At 51.6% G+C, this 17,213-nt stretch overlaps 1 protein-coding gene across 1 annotated transcript in view; it reads left to right on the top strand.

Annotated features, from left to right (window-relative positions):
* Window positions 1–9,944, top strand: part of KIAA1755 (KIAA1755 ortholog) — a 43,237-nt gene extending 33,293 nt beyond the window's left edge. Inside the window, 5 exon segments of the mRNA XM_031934712.1 lie at window positions 388–536; window positions 3,236–3,374; window positions 4,638–4,760; window positions 5,531–5,752; window positions 9,243–9,944. Of these exon segments, the coding sequence (XP_031790572.1) occupies window positions 388–536; window positions 3,236–3,374; window positions 4,638–4,760; window positions 5,531–5,752; window positions 9,243–9,944 (1,335 nt within the window).
* The last annotated feature ends 7,269 nt before the right edge of the window (window positions 9,945–17,213 follow it).

Here is a 17,213-nt window from a genome sequence, read left to right as displayed (position 1 = left end):
GGAAGAGTTGGTCTGAGATTCCATTTGAAGCCTGCAGGGAAGCCACTGGAGAGTTTTAAACCAGGGGTTATCAGATTTGCACTGAGATCTGTTCAACTGTCATGTGGAGAACAGACTGTAGGGGGAGCCAGAGGGCAGCAGGGAGATCAGTGAAGAGGCTGGAATGGGTGTCCCAGCAAGAGATGCTGGAGGGTGGACCAGAGAGGTTGCCATGGTGATGAGAGGGGGCATGGCTACAGGGGATATTTTAGAGACAGAAACGACAGACTTTCTGGAGGACCTTGAATGCCAAACTGGGAGTTGGACTTGGTCTGGGTGTGGGGAGCCCTGGAAGGTTGCAAAGGGAGAGTGGGGATGGAGCCTCAGAGCACCTCTCTATACTGGCAGGAGGCCACCAGGTGCCTGAGCAAGTCCAAGGAGCTGATGGAGGCTGTGCTGAGGGACCCGGGCCTACTGGGCCTCCAGCGGGAAGGTGGAGCCACCCTGGCCAGGCTGCAGCGTGATGCCAGCAGGCTGGACTTCAGCCCTGATGTCAGGTACAGACGTCCAGGCCTTTCCTCCTCCACCCCATCCTGTTTCTGGCCCAGGAGCTTGGAGCTGGGACCACACCACCTAGGGGTCACATAGGCAAGCCCTGAGGGTGCCCAGCTTTGCAGTAGTTGCAGGGCCTGTATCCCAGACTGAGGCCTAGTCACAGAAACCCACCCTGAGCCCTGGCAATTTCCTCGCCCCTTCTCTGCTTCCCCTTCTTCAGCCCCAGCCGTCTCGAGCCTGGGATGGGCATCGGAGGATGTCGCCTACCCATTTCTGGTCACCCTTGTGGACAAAGCATTTTCTCCGACCCACACACCAGGCTAAGCCTCTCCAAGAGCCTGTCTCATTTATTTCTGGCAAGAATGCTGTGAGGTCCACATTGTCCATTTGGCTGCTGGGTAACTGAGGCTCAGCGAACGGAACTAGCGGCTAGGCACCAGCTGGTTGGGGATTTGAAGCCAGGCCTTCTGGGCATTGAACCCCTACCCGGGCCTGCCTTTCCCGGTAGGCTGCTCAGACACACTTGTGAGAACCTCATGGTGTCTCGGGGGTCTCAGAGCTGGAATAAATTATAGACATTCCTGGAAAGTTCCAGCTTTCTTAAATTTAGGGGGTGGGGGAAAGTCAGTCATTAAATTGGTCAGTAATTGCAAATATTTTCACCCTCTTAGAACACAGTTACTTATATTCAAAGTCAAGAGCTGGTATGCATGAGTTTTTAAGAACATTTTATTTACAGAACCAAGACCTAAATAGCACTTTGTATGTGTCCAGCATTTTCTCAGGGCTTTACAAATACCAACTCATTTAATTCACTCCTGAGGTAGCTGTAAGTATTATCTCTATTTTACAGTGGAGGAACCTGAGGCTCAGAGAGGGTAAGTGATTCGTCCAGGGTCACACAGCTGGGATGTGGTGGGGCCCGGACTTGAATCCAGGCAGTCTGGCCCGAGAATCTTGAACAAACCACCCAGAGCTGCGCTAGACTTGAGAGCAGGATCACACAGATGGACGCACGGGCAGCATTGGGTGTGGGGTCATCTCCCTGCCCCTCAGTGCCTGGTGGGGGCTGGCACTGCCTTTCTCAGCCTGTTCCACCTTCACCTGCCTGCCGGGCCCAGGCTCCTCCTGTGCACCGGAGGCCCCGCAGACCCACAGCTACCAGAAGCTCCAGCAGGGGGCACTGTGGTCCCACATGAGCTGCTGCAGGCGTTTGTTCTGCAGCGGGTCCCTGCAGCCCCAGGCTGTCCGTGTCCCTCCGTTCCTCCCTCTCCAGGCAGGCAGGTATTTTCTATCCCACTCACGCACCCTCGGCCCACACCTCTTCCCTGCAAGGGTGGCAACCCGTGGGGAGCTGCAGTCAGATGGGGAGGCCGAGGTAGAGCAAGGCACCCTTCAGGAAGTTAAAAGCTTTTCTTCCACCTTCTCTCTTCCATTTTCCCTCTGAAGGCAGAGCCTCTAAAGGCAGAGGAGGGCACAGCAGGGTTTGAAATTCCTCCCTTCACGCAAGTATCACTATGCCTGAAATCCCATCCACACTTCTTCCTTAGTGTCCTGTGGCTTTGAGCATTTTAAAAAATTATGTGCAGAAACAGCCCTGGGTGGGGTTCCAACTCAGGCTGCCATCTGCAAGTCGGTTCCCCTCCCTTGACCTCAGTTTTCCCATCTGTGAAATGGAGGCAGGGCCGGCAGGCGTGTTGCAGCTACTTCCCACCATTGCAATAGAAATAGCGCGAACCTGACAAACATCGTGCGCTGGGCACAGTGTTAAGTGTTTTGCACGCTGAGCGCTGGTTCTCTGCCCTGGCTGCCCCTGGAACCGCCTGAGGTGCTTTAGAACGCATCAGTGTCCCAGCTGGGCGCAGTGGCTCATGCCTGTAATCCCAGCACTTTTGGAGGCCGAGGCAGACAGATCACCTGAAGTCAGGAGTTCAAGACCAGCCTGGCCAACATGTGAAACCCCATCTCTATAAAAAATACAAAAATTAGCCGGGCGTGGTGGTGCATGCCTGTAATCCCAACTACCCGGGAGGCTGAGGCAGGAGACTCGCTAGAACCCAGGAGGCAGAGGCTGCAGTGAGCAGAGATCACGCTACTGCACTCTAGCCTGGGTGACCAGCCTGGGTGACAGAGCGAGACTCTGTCTCAAAAAAAAAAAAAAGAAGAAAAAGAAAACATCAGTGTGTTGGCTTCACTCAGAGTCTGCTGACTTCGTTGGCCTGGGGCAGGGCACTAAGATTTGTTAAAGCTCCCAGGGCAGGTTATAATGTATAGCTGGAGTTAAGGGCCAGGGCGTTAGATCATTGAATCCTTACAACCATGCTATGAAATGGGTTCTGTGATTATCTCCACCTCACAGAAGAAAAAGCAGAGACACAGAGAGGTTGAGAAATTTGCACAGAGCCTCCTACTAGAAGGTAGCAGAGCTGGGCTTTGAACCCTGTCCGGGCCAGCTTCATACCCTTCTAGGGAAGGGGGAGGGTCATTTCACTTCCTACTGTGTTCTCTTGGCCTCCCAGTCCCATGGAAGACCAAGGGTGAGGCCCAGAAAGGTGTAGGGCCCTGCCCACAGTCACACAGCAAGTTAGCTGGGAACCCAGGCTGGGGCCACAGAGGCGGAGGGACAGGCCTCTGTGGGGCAGAAGTACAGCAGGGTGGAGAGGGCAACACAGGCCTTTTCTCACCTCCGCCCACCTCCCAGGAGCCATCTGGCTGCAGCCACTGCCTTGTACAGCCTTGTGGACGAGCAGCTTCATGTTCTGGTCACTGCATCCAACAGCCTCCTGGGGAAGCTGGAGCTCCGTGTCCGCCTGGGCCGCCTGGAAGCTGCCATTCACCAGGTGAAAGGGGGTTTGGCTTGGGGTGTGGGGATTCTGCCTGGCCACATTCCACAGGAAAGCCCTGACTCTGGGCCCGGCCCTAGCCAGGTGCTTTGTTCTGGAGAAAGGACACCAGGCTGGCAGTCCTTCAAAGGCCAGGCAGGCATCCTTGGGGCATAGCACATGACATGGTGCTCAATAAGTGCTCAATGAGTGAGAACATGGCCCCAAGAGCTGCATTTATTGAGCACCAACTCTGTGCCAAGCCCTGGGCCAAAGCCGTTGTGAACATCATTGCTTTCCAAACTCATCTTGGGGAAGGTGCTAGGATTTCACTCACTGCACAGACAAGGAAACTGAGGCTGGGAGACATTATGTCACCTGCGTGTGGTTGCATATCTCAGAGTCTGATTCTGGAACCTGCACCTGGTGTGGCTTCATCTGACTGCGGGTGCTGAGAATCAACACATTCCTTTCTGCCTGGAGCTGCGGGGCACGGCGCACTCCTGCATCAGACCGTGCTGGTCCATTCCCGGCTCCAGCGCTTACTCATGGTGTGGTCCTGGACAAGATATTTAACTCTTCAGTGCTTCAGTATCTTCATGTGTTGAATGGGGGGTAACATTAGCACCTGCTACGTTGGATCTGTGAGGATAAAGTGAGTGAATAGGCTCTTTAAGATGCCCCAGAATAAGAAAAGAACTTCCACTCAGGGGGTTGAGAGCCATTATGTACCCACTGTCCCTCACTGCATCTTTATGTCTACCCCATTTTACCACTGAGTAAACTGAGGCCCAGAAAGGAGGAGTGGCTTACCATGTTCACACAGTGAGTTCCCAGCAGGCCCATGGACTTTCCTCTGCAGCCTGCAGCTTCTCCAGCACTGTTTGCATGTGCACACGCGTGCGCACGCACACATACAGGAACAGGGAGCTCAACACCCCTGAGGCCACCCCTTTTTTGATCCGGCGTCACTGAGTGGTTAGAGTGGCCTGAAGTTCACCACCCTGTGACTTCATTCAGATAACAGTGTGCACTGAGGGCGTCGGCCAGGCCAGAGGCCCCCTGGGGTCCCACTTTGAAGAACGTGACCACGCATTCCCCTCCGCAAGCCATTTCTTCCCATGCCCAGAACTGGGAGAGTGTCAGTCCGAGCCAGTGGCCACAGGCCTAGCCACTGAATGAGTGAGGACAGAAGACCTCAGCCTCCAAGGAAGTGGGGACGCTGGACAAGGGAGGTCGCCTAGCAGCCCCTCATGTCCAAATCTGCCTCTCCTGCCCCAGGTCAGCGACTGGATGGAGCAGGAAGGAAGTCGGTGCCTGCAAACGCTGACCCCCAAGGATGGAAGTTTGGAGACAGTGGAGAAAGCCCACACAGAGTTTGAGAACTTCTTCCTCCAGGCTGCAGTGCGTTCCAGACAACAGCAGAGCAGGACTGGAGCAGATGGAGAGGGCATTAGAGGGGGTGGCACTGCCAGGGAAAAGCTGCGGAGGGGGGAAAGAGCAAGGAAAGTTCCAGAGACAGTGAGGGAACCAGCTTGGATTGCAGAGTTCAGCTGAGATGTTATCTGCCCCAGGGGTTCTTACCACATGGCCAAGCCCAAAGAATATTCCGAATTCCCCAGAGGGTTTCTTAAAATGCCATTTCCAGGGCCTCACCCTAGACCTGATAACTCAGCCTCACAGAGCCGGAGGTTGAGGGGCAGGGAAGCTGCATCAACATGATGCGATGTGACAAGGCTCCGGACCACAGGGTGATTCAGCCCGGTATCAGTGCTCAGAATTCCCAGGCCAGTGAGGAGCGAGGGCGGGGGTGGGGACAAACAGGGAAACGTGCACAGAAAGGGAGAATGTGGGGACTCAGAGCAGGAGCCTTTGGAGTCAGAGAAGTTTTCCAGAAGGGACATCTAAGCAGAGTCCGGCTAGGCAAAGTGAACTGCCATGGCGAGGGCCTGGAGACTTCCAGAAGCATGGTAACTGCTCTTTATTGTTCACCCCTCACCAGGAGCTAAGCCCTGTAAGGTGGGTGCTGTTAGGGTCCCCATTCTACAGATGAGGAAACCGAAGCTCAGGAAGTCTCCTGGCTTGGCAGCAGGGCAGCTGGAGGTTGTTGACCTTTGAGGGAGGTCCCAGCCAAGGCGGGAGCTGAGTCAGCACCACCTTCTCTCCCCTCTCAGGCCCAGTACTGCCGAGGCCTGGAGCTGTCCAAGCAGGCCGCTCAGCTGGGAGCTGCAGCCAGAGGGGCTGGAGGGGCAGAAGGAGCAGAGTTCCCAGAGCTGGCAGCCTTTGTCTCTACCCAGCGGGCCTTCCAGGCTAAACTGACCCACTTTTACATGGCGGCCGAGCGGCAACGCACAGACCTCGAGACGCTGCTCCACCTGCACCGCTTCTGCAAGAGGGTGAGCCCCGCGGCCCACCTGTACGGATCCCCCCGATCCCCTGGCTGGGGGTATGGTGGGGACACGGATACCTAGACACAGCCCCATGGCCTACCTCCATAGACACCCCCCATCCCCTGGATACCTAGGCACAGCCCCCCCGCCCACTTGCACAGACACCACGCCCATCCCCTGGCTGGGGGCACAGCGGGGACAGGGATACCTACACAGCCCGAGGCTCTCTGTGATTCACTCCCAAGTCTCGTAACAGGAAAAAAACAGTGGGAAGGAGAAGAGCTGAGATTTGAACATAGATGTGTCCGTGGTGCCCCGTGACATGCCCTATATGCTTCCCCAAAGAGAGAAGAGATGATGACAGAGTCCCTTCTCCAAGCAGACTTGACGATGATGATGAGGATGGGTTGTTGGGAGGGTAGTGCACATTTGGGAGTGTGTGCACCACAGCAGACCCTCCTGTGAGCACTTCACACACCTTACCTGACTTCGTTCTTACCCGTACCTCTTTGATGACAGGACACCAATGTTGTTCCCACTTTACAGATGAGAAAACTGCCCAAAGAGGGCAGCGGTGAAGGAGGATTTGATTTAAGAGCTGCCACCCATCCTAAATTCATGTAGCTAAATCTCTCTTTAAAAAAATTTTTCTTATGGGAAAACTGAGGTCTGTGGGGACAAAGGAGCAGGCTGGGAGAGTGTGGTCCAGCTGGGACAGGGCCCCCATGGCTGGCCCAGGCCCAGTGCCCTCAGCTGCCCCTTGCACTTGCCACCAAGGACAGAGTATGAGAAAGCCCTGCCCCAGCCTCCCAGCTGTCAGGCCGGCCCAGCGTGCAGACCACAGCGATCACAGGCTGCTTCAGAGGGCAGCAGGAAGGGTTCTGGTCAACTCACACCTGGGGCCCTGGGAGGACAGGGCACTCTCTGTCTGCTTGGGACAGCAGGCAAGGGAGGCAGGTGTCGGCAGTGGCAGCAAAGGGCTCCCCCAGTTCCAGCTGTGCACAGTTAAGAGCACGATACAGGCAGAATCCTAGCCTTGGAGCCCAGGGCTTCGTGTCCTTGAGTGAGTTCTGTGACCTCAACCACCATCTTCACTGCTCTAGGCCTCAGCTCTTTGCTAAGACCATAGTTAATGGTTGTGTGGTTCTTATGATGAGCAAGGCCTTGTTCTAGTCATTTCACATATTGTTTTATTGTCACCCCAATCCTATGAGGCGGGTACTACTATTATGCCCGTTTCCACATAAGGAAAGAGACAGGTCAGATAACTCGCCCAGGGTCACACAGCTAACTGAGTGGGCAGAGATTCAAACCCAGACCATCTGGCTCTACTGCCAGCCTTACCAGGTAGTGACAGATTTCAGTGGAAGTAACCCCTGGCACAGGGCTTTGTTCAAATTCAGAATTATTATTAACATCAACATTATTATCATTAGGAGGAGGAAGAAGAGGAGTAGAGCCTCTAGGATTAAGGACATCTGGAAGCTTCTTTGCCTTGCCCACTGATTTCAGCCAATTCCAGCCCCACTGGCCTTCCTGGATCAATCAAACGTGCTCCAGCTCTGAGGCCTTTGCATGTGCTGTTCCCTCAGCCTGGGAAGCTCTTCCCATTTACCAGCTGGCTTCTTGTCTTTCTTCTACTCTCAGCTCACACATCCCCTCCTTGCAGACGCTCTTTCTGACCACCCACCCCTGTCTCTGTCATCACCCTGTTTTGTCACTTCTGGGTGCCCACTTTGATCTGAAGTTGTCCTGGTGCTTGTCACTCACTTGTCTCTTGCATGGTGTCCACGAGGCAAGCTCCCTGAGGCAGGGACTGGGTCCGAGTTGGTCCTAGCTCTATCCACGGTTCCTGGCACAGGCTCGGCCCACAGGGGCTCAGGGAGGCTGTGCAGGGAGTCAGGATAGGCCGGAAGCCTGGGGATGGCCTGTGTGGAGGTGGTGTCTGTGCCAGGCCTAGAAGTCATGCAGAGGAGGAAGCAACCCTGACTTTGAGTCCAACTCTCGCTGTTGGATCGGGGCTGGCCCTGTTTCCTCTCTGGCCCTGAATTTCAATTCGTTCCACAAGGGGTTGGGCAAGATGATTTCTGAGGTGCTATCCATCTCTGTCCAGCTTAGCCTGGAAGGTCAAGTCCTGGACAGACAGACAGATGATGGGACAGCCCAGCACCAGGCTCAGCCCCTGGTGGGGAACGTTGTGCAGCAGCTTTGGTCCTAAATAATAATAACACAATGGTGCCACTAACGGAGATTTATGGAGCTCTTTCCCGGCCATGAGCTCCGTGTGCTTGCACGAATATGAAGCCATTTATCTAAAGACAAGTTCCCTTAATCCGTGGAAAGATGGTCTCTTCGGAGAAAATGGTTCTCCAATCCCTACAGCCTAACAGCTCGCCGTCGGGTTCTAAATTAATGGAGAGAAAGATTATGTTTTTCACAAGCTGCTGGGAATGTGTTGGCTTCTTTGCAGTCTGCAGACATTTTGTGGGGGAAGCGGGGACAGACAGAATCACAAAATGGGGCAGAGGCTCGGCTGGAGGGAGGGGGCCTCCGGGCCTGGTGTGGCTGATGGTCTCGAGGTGTGATGGTGAGGGCACACCCCTGCCTGGCCCGTTTCTCCTTCTGCCCACTGAGGTGCTTGGAGGACAGATCTGAGGTGGAATCCTAGCTCCTCCCTGACTTGCTGTGTGAGTTCACTTCTCTGACCTTCAGTTTTCTTCTCTGTGAAATGGGCTCCTGGTGCAGTTCAGTGCAATCCTGCTTGAGACACACAGAACCTGGCACATAGTCAGCGCTCAATAAACATTAGCTAGACTCTCCCTCACAGCACTCACAGGGGTTAATACAACAACGGATAGGAATTTCACCTCTCCAAAGGCTTTTCATGCTCATCTAGTGCAACTTCCATTTTACAGAAGAAGAAACTGAGCCCCAGAGAGAGCTAAGTGCCTGCTGGCCCGTAGGTCTATTAGAACGTGTCTGATGGGCCGGGCGCAGTGGCTCATACATATAATCCCAGCACTTTGGGAGGCCAAGGCGGGTGGATCACCTGAGGTCAGGAGTTCGAGACCAGCCTGACCAACAAGGTGAAACGCCGTCTCTACTAAAAATACAAAAATTATCTGGGCATGGCAGCAGGTGCCTATAGCCTCAGCTACTCAGGAGGCTGAGACAGGAGAATTGTTTGAACCCAGGAAGCAGAGCTTGCAGTGAGCCGAGATCACGCCACTGCACTCCAGCCTGGGTGATGGAACAAGACTCCATCTCAAAAAAAAAAAAAAAAAAGTGTCTGATGATCCTCAGGGTGCTTGGGGGCTGTTTCCAGATGGCAGGTGTGTGAACCCCGGGGAAGAGAGGGAAACCAGGATCATCATGGTCAGTGGAGAAGATCATGGCCAAGCCGAGTGAGGCCCTGGCATGGGGCACGTATTAATTCAGTCCTCCACGGTCCCACTTCTAGCCTGAGTCCCCACCTCCCTCTCTTCTTGTCCCCCAGATGACCTGGTTCCACATGGACTGTCAGGACCTGATGGCCCAGCTCAGGCTGGACAAGGCCTCAAGGGTCAGTCCTGGGGACCAGCGCCGCCTCCACCGCTACCTGCAACGACTGGCATCTGAGTTCCCTGCTGAGAAGCTCGCAGCCGTGGGGCTGCAGGTGGCCTCCCTGAGCCGGGTGGGCCTGGGCCAGGAGCTCTGGGAGGAGGCCCGGATCAGGCATGAGGAGATCCGGATGCTCCTGGAGAAGGCACTGACCCAGTGCTCTTGCCCAGAGACTCCCACTGCTCACTCAGTGCGACCAGAACGAAGAGGGGCGGCGGCCAAGGGCCAGGGTCTGAGTGTAGAGGTCGCTTGTAAGGGGAGGTGGGACCAGCCCCCACTAGACTCACTGGGCATGGACCGTTTGCCAAAGTCCTGTTGGCTTCCTGGGGCCCCCAGAGGGGAACAGAACAGAACTTTGCAGGCAGGCTTTCCACCCCAGGAAGCTGGCCGGGCTGCAGAGGCTGAAGACGGCAAAGGCGCCCACGAGCTCCCTGACCCTGCCCGGGAGCATTCACTTGCCACCACTTTCTTCTGGCAGCAGCCCCCAAGGCAGAGCCAGGTCCCTCGCCCCACTGGGGGCAGCTTCTCCTCAGAGGGGACAGACTCACAGACATCCCTTGAGGACTGACCCCAGACAAGTCCCCTTGCCTCCCTCTAGCTGAGAGCCCCCTTCAGTGGCACCAGCCTCCGGGAGCACTGGGACAGGGCCCGGCTGGAGGGGCAGCTGGGAGCTCTGGTCAGTCCCAGTGAGACGTCGCCATGGAGCACTGGTTTTACATTCTGCCTCTGCTGGGACGGTGAGAACTGTCGACCTGCCTCTGGCTCCAGAAAACTCCTGGAAGACCCGATCCTCACCCATGCAGAGTAGCGAGAGTGGGCGTCAGAACCAGGGCGCAATAAAGCATGTGATTGGCTCCATCCCTCCAGGCTCTCATTGTGGAAAGAACTGTTGGCACAGACCCCTCCAGAGGTCTCCCTCGCAGGCAGGCAGACACCCACCTGTAGCTCAGGAACCTACACAGCTCTCCTCTCGGCCACGAAGTCCAGCGTTGCCCTCATACAGAATCTTTGGGGAGATTTGGGAGTGGTTCCTTGTCTTGGATTCCAGGAAAATGTACCCTGAGATGAGGATTTAAGGATCAGTGTGTTTGGTGCTGATCCAGGAACCTCAGCTGGGGGAGTAGGAGGTAAGTCTGCAAAGGGAATAAAGAGGACGTTGTCAAGCAAATTTTCTTTTTTTTTTTTTAATTTTTAAAAATTCATTGTATTTTATTTTTAGAGATGAGGCCTCACTACATTGCCCAGGCTGGTCTCAAACTCCTGGGCTCAAGTGGTCCTCCTGCCTTGGCCTGCCAAAGTGCTGGGATTGCCTCCCCCTGCTCCACCTCCCCACCCAGGGACAAGGTCTCACTCTGGTGTTCAGGCTGGAGTGCGGTGGTACAACCATAGCCTCAAATTCCTGGGTTCAACCGATCTTCCCACCTCAGCCTCCTGAGTAGCTGGGACTACAGGCATGCACCACCATGCTCAGCTTATTATTTATTTATTTTTTTGTAGACATGGGGTCTCGCTATGTTGCCCAGGCAGGCTGATCTCAAGCTCAATCGATCCTGTGGACTCAGCTTCCCAAAGTGCTGGGATTATAGGTATGAGCCACTGTGCCCCACCCTCAAACAAATTTCCATGTTGGCAACTGGAGCTAGATCTTGCTGGAGATCTCTGAAAGACAGCATGGACTCCTCGAACACCCTCTGAGGGGTGAGGCATCCAGGGCATTTATCTGCCAACCCTCAGGAGTTGGCACTTGTAGACGGCATGCACAGCCAGCTCCACTGGCCTTGGCAAAGAGAATTGCCTCATGGAGCCGGAGGCCAGTTCCTGTGCTCAGAAGGGAAGGACATGTGTTCTGTGCTCCCTGTCTCACGAGGCCCCTTCGATAGGCATGGACCTTCATCCTCAAGTTCAAGGAACCCTGTGGAATCTTGTCCTTGTCCTCCAGAGAGAATCCTTTCCACCCTCAAGGTCCCCCCTCTCTCTCATCTCCCCACCAAGCCTCCCTGGACTCAATGTCTTCTGTCCCCTTCCCTGCCCAACATCCACCTCTCTAGGCTCAGCCTCTGTGATCCAGTGCCATTGGGGCTCCGTGGGTGACTGGGTCCTGGTGGTTGGGGACTGTGAAAAGGGTCCTATCTGTCGGATCTTAGATGGGGCATCCAGAAGCCCCATCCTTCCTACTGCCCCAAGTGGCCCCTGCCAGTGCCTCTCTGGAGTGTCATTAAGCTGAAAGTGTTTGCCTTGCCTCTGCAGTAGGATGCATTACTGAAGTGGCCTCTTGGTCACCTAGCTCTGAATTTTCCTGGCTCCAGAAAGAGGCTGGTGGGCACAGGTCCCCCACAATGAGGTTGTGAAGGGGAGAGAGGCAGGCCTGGGCCAGGCATAGGAGGACAACTAGGGCTTCTCAGGATCTGTCTCAGCCAAGAGTCGCACACTCAATACTTAAAATGGCTTCAGGAATCTTCCGAGACTGAAGATTTCCCCAGGCGTGGTCTAGGGCCTGCCTGCCTCAGAGTCATGAGCAGAGCCGGTCAAAAGGCTTGCTAGGGCTGCCTACAGAAGAGTTAAAATAGACTCTTGGGGCTGGCAGGTGGCTGGAATCTGCGTTTGTAGCCAAGTGCTCTTCCTGTGTGACTCAGCAAAGTGGGGGTGCGTTTGGGGGAACACCCGGGGCTGGGGCCTGAGCCCCCCACCCAAAGCCAGTTTTGATTCTTGCATTTCACTCCCTGCCTTCCATCCAGACAGGCCCAAGGATGCATGAGGTGTGGGATTAGCCCGTCTCCATCAATGCCTGTTGCCTCAGAGAGGTCCGAAGTCTCTTAAAATGCGGTTGCCATAGCAACAGCATCCAGCCAGTGGGGACCACAGACAGGGAGCCATGGAACCTGGGGTGCTGGGATGGAAACTGACTTGTGAGAGACCAGAGCTACTGCTAGAAGGAAGGGGGCAAAGGGGACATAGGTAATCTAAGAATCCTTGGGCAGGAGGAGTCCCCAAGGCTACCTTGTGCATCCTTCTATCCCCAAAAAGAACTGTACCCCGACAATCTCTCCCCTCGCCGCATCCCCTGGGGAAGAAGGGAATGCAGAAATGAAATATCATAATGAGTAACAATGTATAAAAATAACAATAACAGCTAATGTTTCTTTTGCATTTTCTTTGTGCCTAGCTTTGAGCTAAATCCTTTAAAAACTTTACAGGACTTGTTGATTTTTTTTTTTTTTTTTTTTTTTTTTTTTTACATTGTGAGGAGTGATTCCACCCTATTTTACTGAGAATGAAGCTGAAACTCAGAGAGGTTTGGAGGTACCTTGCCCAGTGCCACCATGAGGGGCAGAGCTAGACTTGCCCTGGGCCTAGTTTATTGGCTTTGCCCAAGCCTGCCCACAGTAGGGGCATGGCATGGCCTCCCCCGGCGATTCCCTGTGAGTGATGACACAGCTTTGAATCAGCAAAGCCTCGGCCCCTGAGAGGCTGCTCTGAGGAGGCAGAGGCCACAGGGCCCCTCTATGGGATTTTTAAACAAAGTTTGAAGCCTGCTCTGGTGGAAGAAGACGGGCTTTCAAGGAACCCCAAGTCAGCTAGTGATGTGACTGTGTACATCCCACTGTGATGGGAACACTTTTTTCAAGCTCGAGGGGCTGGTAGGCAAGAGGCAGAAGGAGCACAGCCTGGAAGTCAGGCACTTCAGGTGCCACTCTTCCTGTTGCTGATGGCCTGGTCACCCGAGGCAGGTTGCTTCCTCTCTCGGGTGCTCAGTTTACCCCATCTTTCCAATGGAGGCATTGGATGGGTAAGGATCTTTCTCATCTTGGAGAGCCCTGCTTTTGAATCCAGGATTAATAGCCTAGTGCCTGTGAATAGACAGGTGCCCCTCAGTTTTCCCATCTGTTCACAGGATTTGTCAAGCCTGCTGGGTCAGGAAAATAAGATCTCTGGATCCTTGTGTTCTGCACCAAGCCTTCTTCTTTTCCAGAGGAGTAGCCATCTTGTGAAGGAACAAAGCTTTGAAAAGACTTTTCACTGCTGGGCAGTGATGTGGGGCAGACATAGGACTGAGCCCAAACAGAAGTCTAGGCACTTTAACAGTTTGCAGAACACTTTTTTGTCCATCTATTTCCCATCTGATATTTACTACAACCCTTTCGGTCACAGAGGTCATACTCTGAGATGGCCCCATTTTACAGATGGGAAGACTAAAGCCTGGAGAGGGGTAATGACTTGCCCAAGGTCACACAGCCAGGAAAGGGGCCAAGAAGGGGAAAGTACAGGGTCTCGGCCTGGTTCTGGATCAATGCCAAATCCAGGATTGTGGATGACTCTGTGCTTTGTCAGCCACTCTGAGGTAGGCCCCTCACACCCTTGTGACACAGACAGGGTGGCTGTCACACCCACTTTAGATCCAGACAGGGTGGCTGGCTGGGGTCAGAATACAGTCTGACCCCATAAAGCAGAGACGTCCTGTTCTCCAGGGGCTGTGAATTGGCCTCCAGCCCAGGACAGATTTGCCTGGTCCCAAACCCCAGCTGAAAATAGCTCTCTGAGGCCAGAGAGTCCCCTGCAGAGCTAGTGCTCTGGATAGGCCGCAGGACTCCGGGAGTCCCATTGCCTTCTGCCTGGGGCATGCTGGGGAACTCTGGGTAGCCATGTTCTTCCTTAGGACCTCCTTTCCCCATCTGTGAAATGGAGGGATTTGGTCAGACCAGGGAAGGAAAATTGGTGTTGTTTTGTATGTGGAACCTCTGACCTGCCCTCCCAAGCCTGCTTCCCTCTCTGTGCACTGACCATCCATCCAGGCACCCAGGCTGGAAACTTGCAAGTTGTCCTCAAACCTCCCCTTAACTCCTAAATTCACTCTCCTGATCTCTCTGATATCTTCTACTTCTTTCTCCCTCCATTGTCCTCACCCTCATCCCAGCCTCCATCCTCTAGCCCCAGACAACTATAACAGGGTCCTCAGTGGTCTTCCTGCAGTCACTTGGATCCCTTTTATCTGTTCTCCACCCAGAAACTAGAGAGGTCTTTCAAAATGTAAAATAATGTCAGCCCTGCTTAACCCTGAACAGTAGCACCCCATAGCTCTCCAGACAGAAAACCCAACCTTCCTGTGATCTACAAAGCCTGTGTCGTCAGCCTCTACCCTCCACTTCAGCTTCATCTCAATCTCCATGTCTTCTGAGTCCCAGAAGCAATAACTTGCTTTCAGTTCCTCAGCCATTCCAAGCTTTTTCTGAGGTCAAGTTCCCCAGAAGTGGACCTTGGGGTGAGGATTCAGGTACAGGTGATTCATTGAAGAGGCGATCACAAGAGAAACCAGGAAGTGAAGCAGAACGGGGATGGGAGGGAAGGCAAGGTGCAGTTTCAGACCAAGTCCCAGCCTCTGCCTGACTGCCTGGGGGAACTCTGGAGGATATTTTACACCTCCAAGGCACGTCAGGCTTTCTGCAGAATCATGTGGCACAAAGCAGAGTCCGATAGTTCCAGGGCAGACCTTGGGAGAAAGTTGCAAGTGTGGGCCCATAAAAGATAATATTCTGCACCAATAATATGTAAAAAGCTCTCACAACTAAATATTACTAATAATAATAATAATAAATTTTAAACTGGACAGAGGACCTGAATAGGCTTTTCTCCAAAGAAGAGGCACAGATGGCCAATAAGCACATGACAAGATATTCAACATTACTGGCCATCAGGGAAATGCAAATCGAAACCACAAGGAGATGTTGTCTCACATCCACAAAGACGGCTATAATAAAAAGACATATAACAAGTGTTGGAGAAGATGTGTAAAATGGTGCAACTACTTTGGCAAGCAGTTTGCCAGTTCCTCAAACTGTTAAACATCAAGTCATCATATGACCAAACAATTCCATTACTAGGTATATACCCAAGAGAAATGAAAACATATCCACACAAAAATTTATACATGCATGCTTATTGAGAATTATTCCTGATAGTCAAAAAGTAGAAGCAACCCAAATGTTGATTAGCTATTGAATGGATTTTTAAAATATGGTATATACACATAATGAAATATTATTTAGCTATTAAAAAGGAATGGAGTCACTTCTTAACATTTTATGAAGCCACTGTTGTCCTGATATCAAAGCCAAATATGGGCATAACAAAGAAAATCATTAATCTCATGCATATACCTTATGAATATAAATGCAAAAATCTTCAACAAAATGCTAGCAAATCAAACATGACAGCATCTTAAAAGGATTATACAGCATGACCAAGTGGGATTTATTCTAGAAGTGCAAAGATAGCTAAACATAAGAAAATCAATCAGTGTAATATGCCAAATTAATGGAATGAAGGAAAATAAACCACATGACCATCTCAATCAATGCAATAGCTTTTCATGATAAAAACACTCAGAAAAATAGGAATAAAAGTGAACTTACTCAACATGATAAAAGGCATTTATGAAAAACCCACAATGAACATCAAACTTAATGGTGAAAGACTGAAAGCTTTCTCTCTGAGGTCAGGAGGAAGACAAGAATACCCACTTGCAGCACTGCTATTCAGTATTTTACTGTTAAGTTCTAGCCTGCACAATTAGACAAGAAAAAGGGAAAAAGGCATCCAAATGGAAAAGCAGAAGTAAAACTATTTATATATTTAAAAGGTCAGATCTCATTATTTTATATCTCAAAAATCCCAAAGAATCCACACGAAAGCTACTACAGCTAATAAATTCAGCGAAATTTCAGGTTACAAGATCAACACACAAAAATCAGTTGTGTTTTATATACCAGAAACAAACAATTCAAAAAAGAAATTAAGAAAGCAAAATTTCATTTACAACAGCACTAAAAGAATAAAATACCCAGTAATAAATTTAGCCAAGGAGATGAAAGATGTATACACGGAAACCTACAAAATATTACTGAAAGAAATTAAAGAAGACCTAAATAAATGGAAAGACACACTATATTCATGGATAGGATTGTTAAGATGTCAATACCACTCAAAGCAATATATAGGTTCAACGTAATCCTGTCAAAATTCCAACTGCTTTTTTGTCCAGAAATAAAAAATCAATTCTCAAATTTAAAACAGATTGCAATAAGCCCCAAATGGCCAAAACATCTTGCAAAAGAAGGTCAAAGTTGGAGGACTCAGAGTTTTCAGTTTCAAAAATTACTGCAAAGGTATAGTAATCAAAACAGTGTGGTACTGCCATAAAGATAAATGTATGGACAAAGGAATAGAATTTTGAATCCCAAAATAATACCGTGCATCTATGGCCAATTGATTTTTGGCAAGGATCCCAAGTCCATTCAATGGAGAAAAAATAGTCTCTTCAACAAAGTAAGCTGAGATAACTGGATTTCCAAATGTAAAAGAATAAAGTTGGACCCCTGCTTCACACCATATAAAAAAGATTACTAAAAATAGATCAACAACTTAAATATAAGAACTAAAACTATAAAACTCACAGAAAAAGCCAGGTGCAGTGGCTCATGCCTGTAATCCCAGCACTTTGGGAGGCCGAGACGGGTGGATCACGAGGTCAGGAGATCGAGACCATCCTGGATAACACGGTGAAACCCCGTCTCTACTAAAAATACAAAACAAATCAAAACAAAAAAATTAGCTGGGCATGGTGGTGGGCACCTGCAGTCCCAGCTACTCGGGAGGCTGAGGCAGGAGAATGGCGTGACAACCCAGGAGGTGGAGCTTGCAGTGAGAGGCGATTGTACCACTGCACTCCAGCCCGGGCAACAGAGCGAGACTCCGTCTCAGAAAAAAAAAAAAATCGTAGAAAAAAACATAGGGGTAAATCTTAATGAGCTTGGATTTGCCAATAAATACTTAGATATGACACCAAAGGTATGATCAATGTAAATAAAAATGG

This window comes from Piliocolobus tephrosceles, chromosome 20 (genome assembly GCF_002776525.5).
Source record: "Piliocolobus tephrosceles isolate RC106 chromosome 20, ASM277652v3, whole genome shotgun sequence".
Taxonomy (NCBI): domain Eukaryota; kingdom Metazoa; phylum Chordata; class Mammalia; order Primates; family Cercopithecidae; genus Piliocolobus; species Piliocolobus tephrosceles.
This window is presented reverse-complemented; position numbering and strand designations above follow the sequence as displayed.